Source organism: Saccopteryx leptura, chromosome X, assembly GCF_036850995.1.
Source record: "Saccopteryx leptura isolate mSacLep1 chromosome X, mSacLep1_pri_phased_curated, whole genome shotgun sequence".
Classification (NCBI taxonomy): domain Eukaryota; kingdom Metazoa; phylum Chordata; class Mammalia; order Chiroptera; family Emballonuridae; genus Saccopteryx; species Saccopteryx leptura.
In genome coordinates, this window is record NC_089516.1 from 132269206 (window position 1) to 132290883 (window position 21678).

General features: G+C 41.5%; 1 protein-coding gene across 4 annotated transcripts in view; it reads right to left on the reverse strand.

Moving 5' to 3' along the window:
• Nucleotides 1-21216, reverse strand: part of MAP7D3 (MAP7 domain containing 3) — a 55690-nt gene extending 34474 nt beyond the window's left edge. For 3 of the 4 annotated variants that reach the window (XM_066356306.1, XM_066356307.1, XM_066356305.1), the window contains exons 1-6: nt 20955-21216; nt 15018-15116; nt 14843-14920; nt 13217-13377; nt 10207-10318; nt 8971-9078 (exon numbers count right to left, since the gene is read on the reverse strand). In XM_066356306.1, the coding sequence (XP_066212403.1) occupies nt 8971-9078; nt 10207-10318; nt 13217-13377; nt 14843-14920; nt 15018-15116; nt 20955-21015 (619 nt within the window). In that variant the 5' untranslated portion in view covers nt 21016-21216. The remainder of the gene's footprint in view (nt 1-8970; nt 9079-10206; nt 10319-13216; nt 13378-14842; nt 14921-15017; nt 15117-20954) is intronic. The other variant, XM_066356308.1, reaches the window with a different exon arrangement.
• Nucleotides 21217-21678: the final 462 nt, after the last annotated feature.

The window sequence follows — 21678 nt, forward strand, 5'->3', positions numbered from 1 at the left end:
ATGGGAGTGCACTTAAGACCAGACAACAGTCCACTCAGGCAGGCTATGCAATCATCACCGACCAACACCTCATCCTCGAGGCTCAGCCCCTACCACAGGGTACTACCTCACAACAGGCTGAGCTTATAGCTCTTACAAGAGCTCTGACTCTCTCAGCTCAGGAAAAATGGCTAATATTTACACAGACTCAAAATATTGCTATCATATTCTTCACTCAGCTGCAGCCATTTGGAGAGAGCGCGGATTCCTTACTACCAAAGGCAACCCCCTCCAAAAGCATACTTACATACAAAGTCTTTTAAATGCAGCCCTACTTCCCAAGCAAGCAGCCATTATTCATTGCAAGGGACATCAAAGAAGCACCTCTCCTATACCCATCGGAAATAATTTAGCCGATCAGGTAGCCAAGAAAGTTGCAACACAGCCTCCTGACTCACAAATTTACTTCCTCACCTCACTCCACAATATTCCACTAAGGAGAAAACTATCTACTCCTCTCTCCCACAAAGGGAGGAATGGTTTCTCAAGGACGGTAAACTCCTCCTTCCACAATCCCAGACTGAGACCATCTTGCAGTCCATACACGAGTCTTTCCACGTAGGCTATCAACCTCTTCTAGTCTACATCTCCTCCTTCCTCACGGGTAATAGTATTTCTACAATTCTTTTTTTTTTTTTTTCATTTTTCCGAAGCTGGAAACGGGGAGGCAGTCAGACAGACTCCCGCATGCACCCGACCCGGATCCACCTGGCATGCCCACCAGGGGGCGATGCTTTGCCCCTCTGGGGCGTCGCTCTGTTGTGTCCAGAGCCATTCTAGCACCTGAGGCAGAGGCCACAGAGCCATCCCCAGCGCCCGGGCCATCTTTGCTCCAATGGAACCTTGCTGCGGGAGGGGAAGAGAGAGACAGAGAGGAAGGAGAGGGGGAGGGGTGGAGAAGCAAATGGGCGCCTCTCCTGTGTGCCCTGGCCGGGAATCGAACCCGGGACTCCTGCACGCCAGGCCGATGCTCTACCGCTGAGCCAACCGGCCAGGGCCAGTATTTCTACAATTCTTAAACGCATAACCTCATCTTGCCATATCTGTACCTCTTGCACGTCACAGGGAGGAATACACCCCAAATCTTTCCCTGCCCACCAGGCTCAGGGACAACTACCAGCCCAAAATTAGCAAATAGACTTTACACATATGCCTAAATATAAGGGACTCAAATACCTCCTCACCATAGTAGATACCTTTTTGGGATGGACTGAGGCATTCCCCATTAAATGGGAAGATGCTGGCACTGTTGCCGCCATCCTAACTGAACACATTATTCCTCGATTTGGTCTCCCTTCTGTACTTCAATCTGACAATGGCCCTGCGTTCATTTCTCACATCACCCAATCTCTCTCCTCCTACCTAGGACTCAAATGGCAGTTACACATTCCATACCATCCTCAGTCCTCAGGGAAGGTTGAACGAGCAAACCAGGTCCTCAAAAATCATCTCACAAAACTCATCCTAGACCTACACCTACCATGGCCCCAGCTTCTTCCCTTAGCCCTCATGAGAATTCGAGCTATGCCCAGGAAACCTGTAAACTTAAGCCCCTTTGAAATTACGTATGGTAAGCCCTTTGTTCTGGACTCCAGTCCCCTTGCACCCTCGGATCCCGCCATGGGGTCCTACTTTCCTGCTCTGGCCCACATGCGAGCCAACCTACATGCAGAGATCAACAAGCTGTTACCCCAACCTTTTCCAACAACTGAGACACCTTTTTCCCTCCTACCCGGAGACCAGGTATACAAGAAGACCCGAGGAAAGACACCTCTCTAACCAGTTTGGACAGGACCCCACACAGTCATCCTGAGTACTCCAACAGCTGTAAAAATACAGGGAGATACCCATTGGACTCACCTCTCTCACATCAAACCCTCTATCAGCAAACCTCCTAAATCCTATCTTTCAACCCCTACAGGTCCCCTAACCCTAAAGCTCTCCCATATCCCTGAAGAACTAGGAGAATGAATAATATTCACCTCCTAACGCTTCTCAGTCTTTTTACCCTTCACATAGTAAGGGGACAAGATTGCTGGGTCTTCTTGGCTGAAGAAGAGCCTACAAATGGACATGAAACATTTCTTTTAGCTAAAGCTAACTGCTCTCTCCAGGGCTGCCAGGAAAGAATATCTCTAACTTTACCATGGTAGAACTTTCACCCCCGCTATACAACCCTCCTTATCTCTGCATTCCTAATCTCCAAATACTTGCCTCTTTTTTAAATCAAATTCCTACAGGCCTGGATGAGAGAAATCTCTAGGATTACCTACAATCAAATGCTCTTACACTCCTATTCCCCAATACTCCAAGGAGAACTTCACGAGGGAAATATCAAATAGGTAGGGATGACAGCAGGAAGAAGCCGCCCCTCACCCTGAGAAGTTCCCTCCTGAATGTTCTCCAAACCCTCTTCCTCTTTACCACACATATTCAATCCTTCTAAAAAACTTACACCAACAGGTTTCCTGTATCTTAAAATCTCCACGTCCTCCCATTGGAGAGGAACCAGACCAGCACGTCTCATGAGGCTCATCCAGGAGACCATGTATCACCATGTCACTCTGTATACTTGGCACTAGCAGCAAGCAACTAACAATTATTACCTCGCAAAATTTTTTACTTCCTCACTCAGGTTTTCAGAGACATCGCCTGGTTCAGACCTCACAGCATGGAAATTGACGACCTCCTTAACTGGATGAGGGACTTGGCTTGGCAAGATTCCCTTCTTGAGTTCTCTCCAGAAGAAGAAATAATTTTCCAATTTTTTCTCCTCTTTCTCCTCATCACCCCTTACCATATATTATAAAATAACTGCCTTTCTTTTATATTTAACCACAGAGTTGAGAAATGATAGATATGTGTATTCCAAACTGCCCTCTTGATGTTCCGCTTATCTGTCAGACCTCACCCCTACTGGACTATCGCCCCTGAGACAGAGGAATTCCAAAAAGCTGACAAGCCGCCCCAAGGAGCAGCTCCGGACATATCAGGACTTTTGATTCAACACCCACATGTTCGAAACCCCCCAAGGAGGAGCATTCTGGACATACCAGGAGTTTTGCCTCAGTATCCCCTCAGGCTCTATATAACTAGCTCCTAGTCTGTACCAGTGCACTTCTCCTGGAGGAGTGTCCCGGCAGGTCTTTCTCTAATAAAGCCTGCTCATCTGGTGATGGAGTGCCGTCTCATTCTTACAAAAACTACTGATTTAAATTATTTGCATGCCTTACTGCAACAAATTAAGTAACATGACCTACTACTCTTCAAGAGCAAATACTAACAGTTTTTGGCTTTCTATCCTATGCCTGTGACCTGAAGGGTCTTTTCCAGGGACTGATAATGAAGAAGCACTTTTGCTCCTGCTTAGGGGTGCTTCTGTTGGGGTGTTCAGGCACATGATTAAATCGTTTTCCCAAAGACCGGTGTATAGATGCTGAACTAAATGATGAGAACAAACAAAAAGGATTCTTTTTGAGACCTCGAAGACAAATGCCAAGCAAAAAAGAACAACTGAAAACAACTTTTCCAGCCAAAAAGTAGAGGCAAGGAGAGTACACACACACCTACCAGCAGACAATGCCACCTGACAATGCATGGTTAGGAAAGCAAGTATCTGAATAAAAGCGCAAAGAGCCCAGCGAACCGCAGCAATACCACGAAGGAATCTAGCTGATACACTTAACAGAACCAAAGCCAACAGTTGGAGTCTCTACAGAGAACTCCCATACGGAGAAAAAAGCTGTACATGACAAAACAATTTTGCTATCAGTCTGAATGGTCAAAAAGTTTGAAGGGACTGAGAATTATTTTATGAAACTGAACCTTGTTACAAAAATCTTGCTCCTATACATTTTTATGCTCAGAAGGATCCCTGGGACAATGGCATTTAGCCTGAATCAACGAAGTGAAGAGTCCTCAGAAAGTGAATGGTTTCGTATGAAACAAAAAACAATACTCACACTGGACAGGGAAAAGTTAGGGGAACTGGTGCAGAAAAGAACTGTAAAAACAAAGAAGTAATTCAGTAATAACTGGGAGATTTTACAAACAACACTCAGCGGGGACGCATGTGGGGTAATGCTAGAAAGCAACAGAGCAAAACTGGGAGGCTCAGATTGTGGCCGATCATCTAGAGCAGTGGTCCCCAAACTTTTTTGGGCCACAGACTGGTTTAATGTCAGAAAATATTTTCACGGACCAGCCTTTAGGGTGGAATGGATAAATGCACAAAATAAAATTATGCGACCGGCGTAAAAACTGTGGTATTTTTAAATATTAATTGTCGAATTTACGAGACAAGTGTCAAGAGTGAGTCTTAGACGGATGTAACAGAGGGAATCTGGTCATTTTTAAAAAATAAAACATTGGCCCTGGCCGGTTGGCTCAGTGGTAGAGCATCGGCCTGGCGTGCAGGAGTCCCGGGTTCGATCCCCGGCCAGGGCACACAGGAGAAGCGCCCATCTGCTTCTCCACCCCTCCTCCTCTCCTTCCTCTCTGTCTCTCTCTTCCCCTCCTGCAGCCAAGGCTCCATTGGAGCAAAGTTGGCCCGGGTGCTGAGGATGGCTCTGTGGCCTTTGCCTCAGGCATTAAAATGGCTCTGGTTACAACAAAGCGATGCCCCAGATGGGCAGAGCATCGTCCCCTGGTGGGCATGCCGGGTGGATCCCGGTCAGGCGCATGTGGGAGTCTGTCTGACTGCCTCCCCGTTTCCAACTTCAGAAAAATACAAAAAATAAAAAAATAATAAATAAAATAAAAATAAAACATCATTCAGACTTAAATGTAAATAAAATGTAAATAATGTAAGTTACTTATTCTTTCTCTGTGGACTGTACCAAATGGCCCACGGACCGGTACCAGTCCGTGGCCCGGGGGTTGGGGACCACTGATCTAGAACTTCTCAATACAAACTGATGGAATACTTGAAGGGAATCAAGTCCTCCAGGACAAAACTACTCTTTCCAACATTTGTCATCCAGTTCTTCAGCTTCTCCAATGACTCACTGCTCAGATGATGGCACAATTAAGTATTTCATTTCAAGACAAGTTCTCTGGCTTCAGACAAATAGGCATGGCAGCAAAGAACATTTTTTAGTTAATAAATGGATATTTAGGCTACCAATTTTAGGAATGACTTTTCAAACAACTGAATGTTTACATACATATATCTCTTTTAAACCATTACTTAAGATCGGTATTTAGAAATACTGTAATTAACCACCACCTGACCAGGCAGTGGCGCAGGGGATAGAGCGCTGACCTGGGATACTTAGGACCCAGGTTCGAGACCCCGAGAGCACGAGCTTGAGCACTGGCTCATCCACCTTGAGCGTGGAGTCACTGGCTTAAGCCCAAGGTGGCTGGCTTGAGCAAGTGGTCACTGCTCCCTTCCTGTCTGTCCCTCTCTCTCCTGCATGTCAACACAATAAATTAAAAATTAAATTAATTAAATTAAAAACACACAATAATTTCTCTTTTGAGGAACTGCAATTTAAAGTACATGTTGACAATATAGCATCATTTGAAAATTCTTGAATTGATCATATAATTGAGAATCATGAACCACCGAGGTGAAATTGATTCATTCAAATGATTAAGTCACATATCCTTTATTATCATACTGAAAGAAATTACAAAATGATATAAACAATTATTATGAGACAGCAATGAGCAGCAGAAAAAGATTATCTGAATTAGCCAAGATGTAAAACAGGGCAACTTCAAATATTACAGGTTAGATTATGAACTTCAGTTGCGTTTCAAACGTTCATCTCTCCACATTGAACAAGTTTCATTTCAGTATGAAAGGGTCTTACAAAGGTGAGCCACTGGCAATATTGCTTTTATTTTCTCTGGAGTCACGGATGACAACATTCATCCTTCAGGGTACACAATATATGGTACGTTTAAGCAAATTATTTCAAAGTATCTTCCACACATACCTTCATGTATTAAAAACTAGTAAAAAAAATTTTTTTGAGATATACTTGGAGCCTGACCAGGTGGTGGCGCAGTGGATGGAGTATCGGACTGGGATGCGGAGGACTCAGGTTCGAGACCCCAAGGTCGCCAGCTTGAGTGCGGGCTCATCTGGTTTGAGCAAAGCTCACCAGCTTGATCCCAAGGTCGCTGGCTCGAGCAAGGGGTCATTCGGTCTGCTGTAGCCCCACACGGTCAAGGCACATATGAGAAAGCAATCAAAGAACAGCTAAGGAACCACAACGAAGAATTGATGTTTCTCATCTCTCTCCCTTCCTGTCTGTCCTATATGTTCCTCTCTCTGACTCTCCCTGTCTCTGCCACACACACACACACACACACACACACACACACACACACACCTGTCCCGTCTCTTTACATGTCTCATTAATAAAGCAAGTAGATATATTAACGAAAGCATATTAGTGTTTGCTCAGTATACCAAAAATATAATAAATGTCTCTGGAAGAAATCTTTGCTAATTCCTCAAAGCAATTAGACAGTGAAAGATAGTTAAATACATGGGAAACAAGATATATTACAATTAAAGTATAGAAACATGACATTGCAATAAATATTATCTGATTTTTCAAAAGGACTGAGCTAGTAAAAAATAAGTAACTTCTATTATATGACAAACAACGTGCTACAGAAAATCTTCGCACATTAATTTATTAATGGACCTGGGCTACACAAAAAAGTGCTTTGGGAAAACATATTGAGGGTAAGGTGATAAGTGGATCAACTTTTTTATTTTTTTGCAAGACAGAGAGAGGGCCAGACAGGAAGGGAGAGACATGAGAAGTATCAATTATTTGTCCCGGCACCTGAGTTGTTCATTGATTGCTCTCTCATATGTGCCTTGGGGGGGGGGGGCTCCAGCCTTGACCAGAGATCAAACCCACAACCTCTGTGTTTCTTTATTTTTTTTTTATAAATTTTTATTAAATTTAATGCGGTGACATCAACAAATCAGGGTACATATGTTCAAAGAAAACATCTCCAAGTTATCTTGTCATTCAATTATGTTGCATACCCATCACCCAAAGTCAGATTGTCCTCTTTAACCTCTGTGTTTCAAAACAGCACTGTAACCAATTGAACTATCTGGCCAGGGCTAAAACTATAATACTTAGACAAAATGGAAATCTTTCCCAGCAAGGTAACTGATGCTACAGTTATTTTTACTTTAAATCAGATCCAGACTCTTTTGCTGTACTGGAATTTTATAGCAATCAGCATTGCTCCAAAAATTGTTAAGGCATCTAATAATAAAAAAAATTAATAATAAACTATAATTATACCTTTTTTCCATTCATAAGACACAACAATGGTATTTCTGCCTTTTAATGGCTAAGTCTGAGGAAATGCTGTGGAATGTTTATCATGTTTTTTTCCTACCAAGAGCACTTCTATTTTCATCTTGAGAAAGAAAAAGGATTTTTTTTTGATTGATGGGTATGACTGCCTAATCCATTTCAATTATCAGTGAGAAGCCATGTGTTATAAGCCAGAATGGTCACTGACACATACTCAGATAACAATTTTTAAAGTAAGAAATCCTAATTAGCCCTTGCCAGATAGCTCAGTTGGTGATAAGCATTGTCCCAGTGTGCCAAGGTTGTGGGTTTGATCCCCGGTCAGGGTACATACAGGAATAGATCAATGTTTCTGCCTCTCTCTCCTATCCTCCCCTCTAAAATAAATAAATAAATTTAAAAAAAGAAATACTGATAAAAAGGGCAAACACCAGGAACAAAATGCATCTGAAGTGTCCATAGTAGGTAAATTCACTGGTAAAGCCAAGAAGGTAATTAAACTTACCTGTCAACTTTATAAAGTAGCTGTGAATAACAATAATATGTGAAGCAGATCAATGTGCCCATTGCTATAATATATGTTATTATTTTCTTTATATGAGATAATATTATGAAACTTAATGAAAATTGAATGACTAGTTTAACTAGTCCTAGAAAAAATTATTTCATTTCTAGGTTACAAAGAATATCAATTAGCCTGACCAGGTGGTGGCACAGTGGATAGTGTTGGCCTGGGACACTTGAGGACCCAGGTTCAAAAGCCCAAGGTCACTGGCTTGAGCTCAAAAGTCACTTGTTTGAAGCCCAAGGTCACTAGTTTGAGGCCAAGGTCGCTGGCTTGAGCAAGGGGTCACTGGCTCTGCTGTAGCCCCCCTGGTCAAGGTACATATGAGAAAGCAATCAATGAACAACTAAGGTGACACAATGAAGAATTGATGCTTCTCATTTTTCTCCCTTCCTGTCTGTCTGGCTCACTTGCTCTCTCTCACTAAAAAAAAAAAAAAAAAAAAAAAAAAAAAAAAAAAGGAAAAGAAATTAATTTTAAAATAAATTATTGTGCCACTTAATGGCAATGACTTTTGGTAAAAATAAGTTTCACTTTGGGCTAGCTGAGCCCAAAGAACCCATCTGATTTGATTAATCTACAAATGAGAAAAAGAGGATTTGTATTGACATTTATATAGAGATATTAATTTTATGCATATACATACATTGTTTATATTGGTATACTGATGAAAATACAAAATGGTAATGACCACCTTTACTGTAAAACAATGTGGTGCTCTTCTATAAATAAATCCAAATGTGGCACAATCTAAAAAATAAGTGAGACTATAAAAGTATATATAAAGAATTGACTTCAGCCCTGAGTGGGTGCTCAGTTGGTTAAGAGTGTTGTGCTGACATGTTAAGGCTGTAGATTCAATCCCGGTCAGGGCATGTACCACAGGCAACCAATGACAGCAGGAATAAGTGGAGCAAGTCTGACAAGTCAGTGTTTCTGTCTCTCAACCTTTTGTCTCTCTCTAAAAATCAATTTAAAGAAATGATTGCTAGCTAATACATTAAAAATAATTGATTTCGTTGGTTTGAAATTCAGTGGAATAAATGAAATTAACTACATACTTACCCTTGGCAATAAAATTGTGAACACCAGAAGATGATACATTTGTTTTCTTTTTGTGTGATCCAGAAGTTCCCAGTTCGAGCTTTTCAGAAGATATTAATCGTCTATTGGCTGAGACAAGATACCATTTTTACTTTACTCAAATTTTAAGAATCATTAGCTAAAGCAAAATGAGCTCATTATACAGTTCTTAGGAGCCTAAACATGCATTAATTAGGTACACAATGTTCACTGTCAGTCATTCCTTACCAACTATGTAAATTTAACTTACATTTAATGAAACTGTGTAGACTTATATACACATGTAGGAAAACTTACAGTACCTCAATAGTAAACAGGGCAGGGTTTCTTTATTTTAAAAATATACATTAGAAAAAGTATGTCAGCTTATTTATAATTTTTTTTAGATTTTATTTATTGATTTTTAGAGACAGAAAAAGAGAGAGGGAGAGAAAGAGGGGGGGTGAAGCAGGAAGTGTCAACTCATAGGACTTGCTTCCTCTATGTGCCTTGACCGCACAAGCCCAGAGTTTAGAGCCAGTGACCTCAGCATTCCAGGGTGACGCTTTATCGGCTGTGCCACCACAGGTCAGGCCAAGTTTATTTATTATTAATGATTTCATATTAATTACAAATTTGACTGGTAAGATTTTGGATATACTGGACAAAATAAAGTTATAAAATTTTCACCTGTTTTTGTGCAATCTCATGACATAAGTGAGACTGTGCATGCCAAGGTGTACATGGCAGCATTTTGATTTAAGGTACAAAACTCAAAACCTTGTTGTAAATGCAACATGATACTGATATAGCCAAATTTAGATATGAGCATGGCCTGGCCAGGTGGTGGTACAGTGCCTAGAGCACTGGCCTGGGATACTGAGGACCCAGGTTCAAAACCCTGAGGTTGCCACCTGGAACATGGGCTCATCTGGCTAGAGAGGGAGCTCACCAGCTTGAGCGCAAGTTCATAGACATGACCCCATGGTCGCTGGTTTAAGCTCAAGGTCGCTGGCTTCAGCAAGGAGTCATTCACTCTGCTGTAGTCCCCCCGGTCAAGGCATGTATGAGAAAGCATTCAATGAACAACTAAGGTGCTGCAACAAAGAATTGATGCTTCTCATCTCCCTTCCTGTCTGTCTCTCCCTGTCACCCTAACTTCGTCTCGCCAAAAATAAATAAGTAAATAAATAAATATGAGCATGAATGAACTTAAAGTTTAATTGTTGTATTAATTACCTGTTTTACTTTCAGGGTTCACTGAGTTAGGACCGTCCAATGACCATCTTTTTAGACGTTCAATACGGTTGCTCTGTTCCACTGTACGAGATAGGGCGGATTTGAATTTTTCCTATTGAAAATAAATGCCTAATTAATTAATTAATTAAATTCTAACAATTTTTACATATTCCTTTTAGTGGTATGATTTTGATCAGTAAGTAATGAACCATTATCAAATTCTTGTATCAGGTAAAATTTTGTTGTACCAGGTAAAGGTTAAAAATAGAGATGTGTCAGGTATCAACATCAGTGCTTCTCTTAAATAACTAGGTTTAAATCTTGTTAATCTGAATTGAAGAACTGACTGTGCTTCCCTCTGCTTAATCACTAGGAAATTTAGAACCAAATTTATAGCTGATCTCTATACAAAGACTAAGGGTTCCAATTTTGTGTTTGTTAATCAGACCTTATTATTTTACTATTTTCCTACTTTAATTTTTTTCCCTCTGTTTGACTCCCTCAAGGATTCATCACCTGGTTGTGCTATATAGTTTTAAAAATATGCCTGAAATTCTTTGTTAGAAATGAGGTAGGAAAAATAAAATCAACTAACACACATAGATGTGAAATCTATGCCCGAGTCATCTATTATATTGACATTCACAATATCTTAAATTCTAATTTTAACTTAATCCAGTTTTAAAACATAATTGATGTGTTTATCTGACCTCAACTTCAATTTAAACTTCTCAGGATAAGAGCTAAACAAATGTCCATGTCACACAATGGCAAAACAACTCCACTACCAGAAATGCAATGGCTTTCTTTACTGAGATCTTTTCCATGCCCATGCTCTAGATAACATATATGGGCTAGACTCAGGTAAGCAAATACAAGTTCAGGGCCATGTTTTCTACTTTTTCCTGAAAACGGCCACCTCTTAGTAACATCACCCTTATAATCTCCCCACGATTTCTGAGGGCAAATAGGATACACATACAAGAAAATGGAGAATCATCCATATCCTCTGAGGAGAGTAGTAATTTCTTCTTCTTTTTTTTTTTACAGAGACAGAGAGAGGGATAGACAGACAGGAACAGAGAGAGATGAGAAGCATCAATGATCAGTTTTTAGTTGCGACACCTTAGTTGTTCATTGATTGCTTTCTCCTATGTGCCTTGACCGCGGGCCTTCAGCAGACCGAGTAACTCCTTGTTCAAGCCAGCGACCTTGGGTCCAAGCTGGCAAGCTTTTGCTCAAACCAGATGAGCCTGCTCTCAAGCTGGCAACCTCGGGGTCTTGAACCTGGGTCCTCTGTATCCCAGTTCGACGCTTTATCCACTGTACCACTGCCTGGTCAGGCGAGAGTAGTAATTTCTTAAAATTTATCAAAAAATTCATGCAAGGGCAGTATTTTAAAATTATATTTTATAACACAGAGTTGTTCTAAATTACTTAGAAACTCATAAGGTAGATAATAAAGACTAAAAACAGAGATACATCTTGTATCAGCAGAACATTACTGATTCCTAAATACTTTATCCAACTATTTCCAAACGCAGTGATTTCTGAATGAACCTGTGCTCAGACTTACCCCTAATGCCCCTCCCCAGCACCAGAGTTGGGAGGGTTTTTCTGCCTGATCTACCTGCAGCCTTCTTATAGTGTCCCATGGTCCCTGCTCTGCTCCCCCACATTAGCCCTTTGGAGTTGATTTTCTTTGGCCATCTCCTTGTCTGCCTGCCTCCTCTCCAGCCATGTCTCTGGTTCCCTTTCCATCTGCAGTGTCATGTTGCTGTACTCTCTTACAGTGGCACTCTCTCTCTCTCTCTCAGGTTCTTCTTTCTCTAAGATGGTATTTTTTTCTGTTACTGGGACTGTCTCTCTCCTCCAGAGACCTTCCTGTACTTTGCACACAGTTTTCTGTTTTACTTTCTTTGGTTCTCTGTCTTTACTCAGTTTATATTCCTTCTCTTGATCTCTCTCTCTCTCCCTTTATCTTAAACATAGGTAAGTAAATGAAGGAGATATTTTACAGAGGAAAACAAAATGACAGAAATTCTGAATGAGAGTCCATCAAATACTAAAATGTGAAGAAACACAGCACAAACAGCCACAGAAAATGTTTCAGAAAGACAAAGAAAGTAGAAGCAGATCATGGATGGAGAAAAAATGGCACAAAGACAGTCCTGGAACAGCCTGACTAGGTGGTGGCGCAGTGGACAGAGCGTCGGACTGGGATGCGGAGGACAAAGGTTCGAGGCCCCGAGGTCGCCAGCTTGAGCACGGGCTCATCTGGTTTGAGCAAGGCTCACCAGCTTGAACCCAAGGTCGCTGGTTTGAGCAAAGGGTTACTCGGTCTGCTGAAGGCCCACGGTCAAGGCACATATGAGAAAGCAATCAATGAACAACTAAGGTGTCGCAATGAAAAAAACTAATGATACTTCTCATCTCTCTCCATTCCTGTCTGTCTGTCCCTATCTATTTCTCTCTGTTTCTGAAAAAATAAAATAAAAACAACAGAGAAGGGAATGCGAGGAACATGAGGGAGAGGGTGTCTGTGAACACAAGAGGGTTTCAGGCAGGCGAATGCATGAAGGGGCACCGCTTGGAACTGTGTGGAATTCAGCCATGCACTTAAGAGTTGTAGTTGTGAGAAGGCAGCCTGTAACATAGGGGCCCTGTCAGGGCAGGCCATACAGTGGGGCTGTGCAGATTGGGAAATGGGCCAACGTTGAAAGCTTTCTGGTAGGAAGGAGAGGCACTCAGAGCAAACCCCAGGCCGCAGGCACCTCGAGTGCCATGTCCTGAAGGTGGCCAGGGCTCTCGTCCTAGATATGTAAGGCTCCTCTTGACCTCAGCCAGTGGGTCTCAACTCCTGGGATCTGATTTGGATAGGGGCAAGAACCTTAATGTTGAAGAGAAAAAGGGAAGAACTGGATTCGTTCCCTTTCCACAGGTTGGACCAGTATAGGCAGAGAAAGCCTAAAAAAAAAAAAAAGTATCCCAGACCCAGCCAATACAGCACCCTGTCTTCCCGCAGTTTCTGCTTTCGCTTTTCTTCTGCACATATTCTTCGCTGTTCATCTTTCTGTTTTTGCTCTTGCAGCTTTCGTTGTTTTTCTTCCATCTGTTTTTCATAATGAATCCTGGACTTCCTTTCTTTTTCAAGTAGTATTTCTTTAGTAGCTTGAATATTCAAAAAACAAAGTATAAGAGTCAAGAAGATATTTAAGTTTTCCACATTACACACAGAGGAGAAAGTTAATACCTTATTATCTCTCTTTTATTAGTAACAGACTGCAATAATAACTACACATATGTAAATAAACAGAGATGGCCACCAAAGATACATTTTCACTAGGTGTTCATTTAACTTCAGAACTAAGGTAGTTTAGATGACTCTCATCCTGTCTGAACTAAAATTCCAAATTAAAAAATAATTTTGTTCATGTGATGTTTCTGCTGATTTGAGCCGAAGTCCAACCTCACCAGATTAACAGGGTACACATTAAAATTAGAATTTTTAAAAACACATAGCCAGTGCAGGTATGGTCGGAGCATTGTCTGATATGGCAGGGTTGCTGGTTCAATCCCTGGTCAAGAATTAACCAATTATTGCATAAATACGTGGAACAACAAACTGATGTTTCTGTATGTCTCTTTTCCCCTCCCTCCCTCTCTCTCTCTAATCAATTTTAAAAATCAGAATCTGTGGAGAGCTCTGTGGTTAGAGCATTGTCCTTATGCACAAAGGTTGTGGGCTTGATCCCTGGTCAGGGCACATTCAGGAACAGGTTAATGTTTCTCTCTCTCTCTCTCTCTCTCTCTCTCTCCTCTTCCTCTCTCTAATATCAATTTTAAAAACTGTTTTAAACACATAGCCAGCAAGTTTTGTTTTATTTTGTTTTGTTTAATTTCCACTAGGAAACTTCTTTCAAAGTCCTCATCTGTACAGACCATATTAAGCATGGCAGTTCATGGGCTCAGTCACATAACCCCATTTTGATGTTTTCCTGTATTCAGATTTCCCCTTGCTTCAGCCTGGAAAGCATCTATGCAGTTGTAAAATAGTCTCCTGCTTAGAGCTAGGAAGAAAACAGCTCCTCACCAAAACAAAGGTAATTGATACTCCATTTCAATGAAATTGAGCACTAACTAGTATTGTCAGTGGATTAACAAGACCAGAGGACAGAAACACTATTGAAAAAGCATTCTCTCAAGGTATAGAAAAGATTATTCTTTTAGATTCCAGTGGATCCAAAGTTACACTTGAAAAGCATAGCAATTAGTGAAAGTTGCCATATCTATGTTAGGATTATTAGCAACTCCATTTTCATGGTTAGTGCCATTTTACTGACATCCCATTCTGCTTGCTTCTACAAATGTTGAAGAGATATGTATACCTTAGTTTTCAGAAAATAAAAGCAAACAAAAATTACTACTAGAAAGTTAAACAATTTGGTCAAATATTTGTTATGGGCCTTCTTTATCTCATTTACTGTAAGCACTTAATACAATATAATGCATACTATGAAAAGTGCCGTCTATCATATAAACATATTAGGAAAAGTTAAGTAAAACCACTTTGGAAATATATAATCTTAATATAAAATTCATCCACTTTGATTTTTTTTAAAAGTCAAAACTATACCATCTTGTTGTCTTCTTTTTTCTTCTCTGCGTTCCTTTGCTAATTGTTGCTTTATATCACTTTGTAGCACAGATCCCTCTATCATTAAAAAAAGAACATAGTTAGACATTGATAGGATATCAAATTTTAATGATATGACACTTTGACATCTATCAAAGCTTTCTAGAAATTATACCTAGTGGAAATGCTGATCTTGTATTTGAAGCCTTGGATGAAATAATGCTAATCTCAATTTGATTACATCTGTCCTGAGCAAGGGAGTGGGCAGTGGCAACTGAAATACAGTGAGATAAAGGGATTAGCTATTAAGAAGACAAACAGTTAATACAGGGGGTTGCAAAGCACAGTAATTATTTCTTTGGTGATAAAGGATAGTGTATCTTCCATAAGGCGAAGTCATGACCACTTCATGAGTCAACAACAAAGGGATACTGACTTCATGATGTTCAACACAATTTCACAAAAAAATAATTAAAACTGTGCTGTGGGTGTGACAAACAGCCTATCTGTGGGCACAGAGACTCGTTAGAGGGGGAAGCAGCACAAGACTGTGGATGAGTAGGAGCTAATAATGATGAGTAACTTGCAAAAATGTGTCAGACAAGACATTAATTACACCAAGTACTAGGAAAACTGAGCTGGCAAGGAATTGGAAACAATATTTCACCATAAACCCGGGAATTTACAAAACATTTGGAGTTTACCGCTCTTAATTTGGAAGTAAATGTGTCAACAGTGAGATCCTCAGAGATTGGGCGGGACATTTAGAAGTCCATTCATAAATAACCTAGATCAGGGGTTTTCTATTCTATGCTGGCTGCAGTTACCTAAATTGCTTTCCAAAGATTAGCAATGCCTTCCCCTCCCAGCCCCCATTCCCTAAGAGTGGGACTCAGGCCTTTTCAGTTGCTAAAAGCTCTATTCTGATGCACAGTGAAGGTGGGAGAACCACTCAAGGAATTTCCAGTGAGACCATACTGTTCTATGTAAAAAAATATCAAGCAAACAAAAATTATACAATAAAAATTTACATATGTCTCGCACATACAGGTGAAAAAGTGATAAACTTCATTAAGGGCTGGGGGCTGTGGGGACAAGGGGAAGGGGAAAACAACAGTAGTGCGATGAGTCTGCACTGTGACAGATGGTTCCTCGATTTAGTGTGGCGATCATACTGTAGTGTAAGGTATACAGTATAAATGTCAAATCACTCTATTGTACGCCTGAAGCTAATATAATATTGAATACCAACTTCTCTTAAATTAAAAAGAAAATAAACTTCAATAGGGGTGAAATATAAGATGAGCACAATGTGAGGGAAAGAAAAACTAACATTCTAGGGTGCTACATATACAAGTTATTACAGAAGATTCCCTGAAATTTTTAATTCCATATATGGTTGTTTCTAAGATGCCCCACAATACTGGGCATCTTCAGGAAGAATCTGAAGAATAACAATGCAAAGTCTCTTCTACCCTGGGTATAAAAGCACAAAAAATATGGCCCTCTGATACTGCACACAGTTCTGGTTTCTAAGTATCAAGAAGAATAGAACGCTGAAGATGGGCAGTGAAACTAATTACAAGAACAGAAGTGCTGTCCCTGTTCTCACAGAACGAATGAAGGAACTCTGAGGTGTTAGCTGCCACCAGTGAAAGATACCTGCCACCCATTTCACAGAGTGACCCTGAAAGTAATGTTGCAATGGCCGCCATAGGGATCTCCATTTCAAAAGGGAAAATGGATTTTTGTTTTTACCCCAGAGACCTAATAGTTCATATAATATATGAAGATTAGACTCTTCTCATCTTCCTTAATAATTCAACTGCTGGCAATTCTGTAGACCACAATGTCCCTTCGAATTTGAGTAGTATATTAAGAAAAATTCTTACATAACCTATAAATTAAGCCCTCCTACATACCCCCTTTTCACTTACAACATTTCCACGTGAGCACAAAGAAAACAAGTTGTTTTTGCATGTTTGGTTTCTTAGAAGTCCTAAGAAAAGTCCATATTTTGGCCCAATTTAGCTGACAAAAAGGACAATTTCTTTCAAAATGCCCAATTTTATCAGATTTATAGATATTTTATTAAACAGAAGTAACCTCAGAATTAGCTGTGGTGGCAATAATGAACCAAACCACACGAATGTGAATGTGATAAATGACATAAAATCTGATTTTTAGATCTTTATATACAAATTCTTACTGGCAAGAAATACATTCACCAAAAAGGAAAACTCTAAAAATGATTTTAAACATCCGGGCAGTGGAGAAAGCCTTCATGTCTGGACTGAACAGAGTGAATGTTTTATTCAACTCTATGGAATGAAGGGATTTATTTACCATTTATTTTAAAGTACCAAGAAGTATACTACAGTGTTTCTGTGGTTCTTGGACTAATTCTAAATCCAAACTAAGGTTAAACAGTTCCTTTCTCTAGAGATCAAATAAGAAAATGCATACAGTTTATTACTAAAACTGATTTATGAATCTTAATCTACATATTTACAGTACTTTCCTAAAAATTGCCTTAACAAATAATGGACACCACTTCACCATATACAAAGTTCTTTTCACTTGTATTACCTTATCAAATTATCATAAAAATCCTATAAAGTGGATATTACTGTTTTTGTCATTTTTAACAGATGAGAAAACTGAAGCTAAACAGAACTGTCCCAGGTCACACAGGTAGCAATGAAGCCAGAACCTGACTCAAATGTAGACTGAGAAGCAACTTTACTTTGAAATATTACATAAATACCACCGTACAAAGCCACGTTAACCTCTATATGACTTCCTTCATTATTCCCACCCCAGCTACTTGTAAGGTTACTCATTTAGAATATCAAAGAAAGAAATTAAGATGTAAATATATAAAGATGATTCAAAATGAAATCAATAAAATATAAATATATGGGTTTGGACTTAAAATACACTTTGAAAAATACAGCAGTGGAAAGATTTTAAAACAAAGCATTTACCTTTTCTTTTTTATTTTAAAGAAAGCACATTACGCTGTGGGTAAGACAGGACTATGTTTAAAGAAAAGTGTAAAAGACATTACAAGAAGAAAACCATTCTCCCAGGGGGAAAACTTACAATCACTCATCCTATCTAGCCTAATATAAGGCTCAGAATGAAATGAACCAAAAATTAGTGCCACTGGAGTGCCAAAGTAAAAGCATGCTTACATTTAATAGGTTTTTAAAAGATATTACTAAGATTTTGAAGCCCCTTTCGGACATAAAGCATTTTAGCTCATTACTGTCTTCAAAACAGTGGAAACATTCTGCTTCTCTTTGGGCGCCCCCCCCCCCCCGCGCGCGTGCGCGCGCGCGCACAGACACACACACACACAGACACACACACACACACACACACACACAATCTGTCTTATTAGAGGTCCGCTCCACTACTGCAAACTAAATGCAAGAAAGGAAGAACAGTTCATGACAATTAGTTAAGAATGGTGATAATCGCCTGACCTGTGGTGGCGCAGTGGATAAAGCGTCAACCTGGAAACGCTGAGGTTGCGGGTTCAAAACCCTGGGCTTGCCTAGTCAAGGCACATATGGGAGTTGATGCTTCCTGCTCCTCCCCCCTTCTCTCTCTCTCTCTCTCTCCTCTCTATAATGAATAAAAAATCTTAAAAAAAAAAATGGTGATAATCGTCCTAAGGCTACATATAAGCACAATCGTCCCAAAATGTTTAATCCCATTATTATATAATAAATAATCACTCCATACTTATTCAGCAATTCTATATCATCTGCCACAGATGTTGCTCTTGATTTCCTGAGAACCCTAGCTGCCCATGACCTTTCTTCCCCAAATCCTTTCTTCGGTACTAACAGAAATATCAGATCACATAAACTAGCACTTTTACTAGTTAGAAAAGGGTGTAGATTGCAAAAAAATGAACAGGGTTTTTTTGTTGTTACAAAAGGGCTATGGCTGCCTGACCAGGCGGAGGCATAGTGGGTAGAGCATCGGACTGGGATGCAGAGGACCCAGGTTCCAGGTTCCAGACCCCGAGGTCGCCAGCTTGAGCGCGGGCTCATCTGGTTTGAGCAAAAAGCTCACCAGCTTGAGCCCAAGGTCGCTGGCTTGAGCGAGGGGTCATTCGGTCTGCTGTAGCCCCATGGTCAAGGCACATATGAGAAATCAATCAATGAACAACTAAGGTGCCACAATGAAGATGCTTCTCATCTCTCTCCCTTCCTGTCTGTCTGTCCCTATCTGTCCCTCTCTCTGACTCTCTTTCTTTGTCACAATAAATAAATAAGTAAATAAATAAATAAATATTAAAAAGGGCTATGGCTGTGGCAGAGAACGAGCATACTATGAAATTAAGGGGTACAGATGAGAGATTTAGTGCTACTCACCGTTATTCGGACAACATAATAAAAAGAAGCAACTGCCAGAGTAGGCAAAAATATTTCACTGACTCTTTGTCGCCTTCAGCAAACGCTGAGACCAGGAGGGCAGTTCTGGTCTAGCATGTAATGTTTCAATTTCTAATAGAAAATGGGCAGCAAAGTTTTGTGTTAAGCCTTTTTTGCATGACTTTTAGAGTTTCTGATTTGAAATATGGTCAATTTAAGCAACTATCCTACACAAGACTTTCAAATGCTTGTCACCATTCAATATACAAATGTTATCCGTAATGCTGGTTAATTTAATTGTAAAGCCAGGGGCTGCAGCCGCCATCATGGCCATTCACATACAGGTTCTCATTAAATTTGGGCAGGCGGTAAAGAAATGGCGGAGTTGGAGGATGGTGGGCCATTCTGTTTATTGGTGTCTCACGAAGACAGGCAAGCCACAGGAAAAGCCAAGGGAAAGCAGAAAACCTGCTTTTCCCATGGAGGGCAAGGGATCAGGGAGGAGAGAAAAAGAAATTCTCGTGCACCTCTCGGTGGTGGGGGCAGAATCTCCCTTCCAGTAACATTAGCAAGACAACGGCCCCTCCCAATCAGGAAGGCGACCTGCAACCTGAGACCACTATATCTGCCATTGCCCATCCCCCAATGCAAACTATAAGTGAGCCATCATATGCATCATATTTACAAACTTATTTGACCAACATTAATTCAATGATATAAACTAATGTCAGAGAGTCTTAGGTGTCCAAAAGCAATAAAAGCAATCTGAAATTTATTGCAAACTGTCTTTCCGAGACAGAAAAGTTTTTTTCTCCCGACAGAACGATGAAAGTGTATTTGCTTCTGGCACATTCTTTGGCGAGTTAGTTCAAAGGGTTCTGAAATAACATAATGCCTCCCAATCGCAGCCAATCTAAATGAACTTTTCCACTGCAAATGGAAAAAAAACCCTAAAGATTTCAATAAAAATCAATGAGATAGTTTTATTGAGAATTGGCGGAAAGCAACATCCCACAAGCAAGAAATACTATCCTGCTCAGGTAGTGGAACAATCTCCTGGGCTAAGCAAAGCGCTGCCACATTTTACAAAATTAACCATTTGGAGGGAAAACGTTTTGGTGATGGGATAGTTAGGGAAAAGCGCTCTGATTCAATTCAGCAAGATGTCCCACGGCAGGTGACCTCTTGGCGAAGTCCTGTGAATCAAGAAAAGAGAGCCCAGTTTCCTTCCAGCTCTGGCTCTCTTCACCCGACTCTGACCAGGAGGATGGCAAAGGTAAGCTTTTGGAGCGTGGCAAGGGAAGCGAGCTTGGGGAAAAAAGCCGAGCGCGAGCGCACTGGACAGAAGGAAAAGTCCCAGCGCTGGTGCCTGGACGGGCCGCCGCGGAGGCGGTCCTAGCGCACCGGGTCCCGCCTGACGCCCGCATTCCAGCGCCGGCAGCCCCCCGACAGCAGGCAGGTCCAGGGTTCCAGGCCGCCCCCCGCCTTCCGCCCTCGAACGCCCGTTGGTCCCGTTGGTCCCGTCGCGCCGCGCTCGAGCGGTCCGGCCATTGGCGGCGCTGGCCTCCCGTCCCGCCCTAGGGGCTCCAGCGGGGGTGGAGGGGCAACTCCGGAGGAAAGTTTTCTGGTATCCACCGCACGGTCTCTACGGTCTCCGCAGCCGCGTCCGGCGCAGCCCGGCCCCGCACCCTCCTCCCCAGGAGAAGCCGCCGCTCACTCACCCCTGTGTTTCCGCATCCCCCTCAGGCGGGTCCGGCCGCCCTTGGCGGCGCGCTCCGCCATCTTCTCAACTGTGAAGACCTCAGCCCTTCCAGGCGCCCCTCCAGGCGCTGAGGTCACAGTGCACAGGCTCCCGTGCGGCCGCGGCTCAAGCCCGACCCCGCCCCGCCCGCCTGGGACCCGAAAAGTGGGCAGCGCTGCTCTCCGCCCACCACGTCGTGACCTGCTGAACTGCGATCACCTCTCCTAAAGAAATCGCCCCCTACGTTCTCTGCTCTCCCGGAACTCCCATTGTGGGGGCCAGCCAGTCGTCACGCGGCTTGGCCATCCAACGTTCCTTTTCTCCTTTCATCACTTCTGCCTAGCAACGCAGTAACTAACTTTCCTTCCTTCCTTCCTCCTTCCTTCTTTCATTCATTTCTAGGGAGTTTGTACTGAGTAATTCCTGGGAGCGCTTGAGTCATGAGTTTAGTAGTCTTTGAAACACAACACAAAGAGACACCCAAGTTGGGGGAAGAGGCTCAGGGAGAGGTTGGGAGAGAGAGAGAGGTTCTGGGATGCTAGGAGCTCGATCATGAGCAGAGATTTTTTTTTAAATCGCTATAGAACAAACCATGGTACTGTTAGGTCTCAAACTAGAGGGGATTATCTTTAGGGTGCTTTGGGGGTCTTCAAAATGAAGTAGACGACTTATTTGCATTAACCGCTCCAGACATTGGAGGAGAC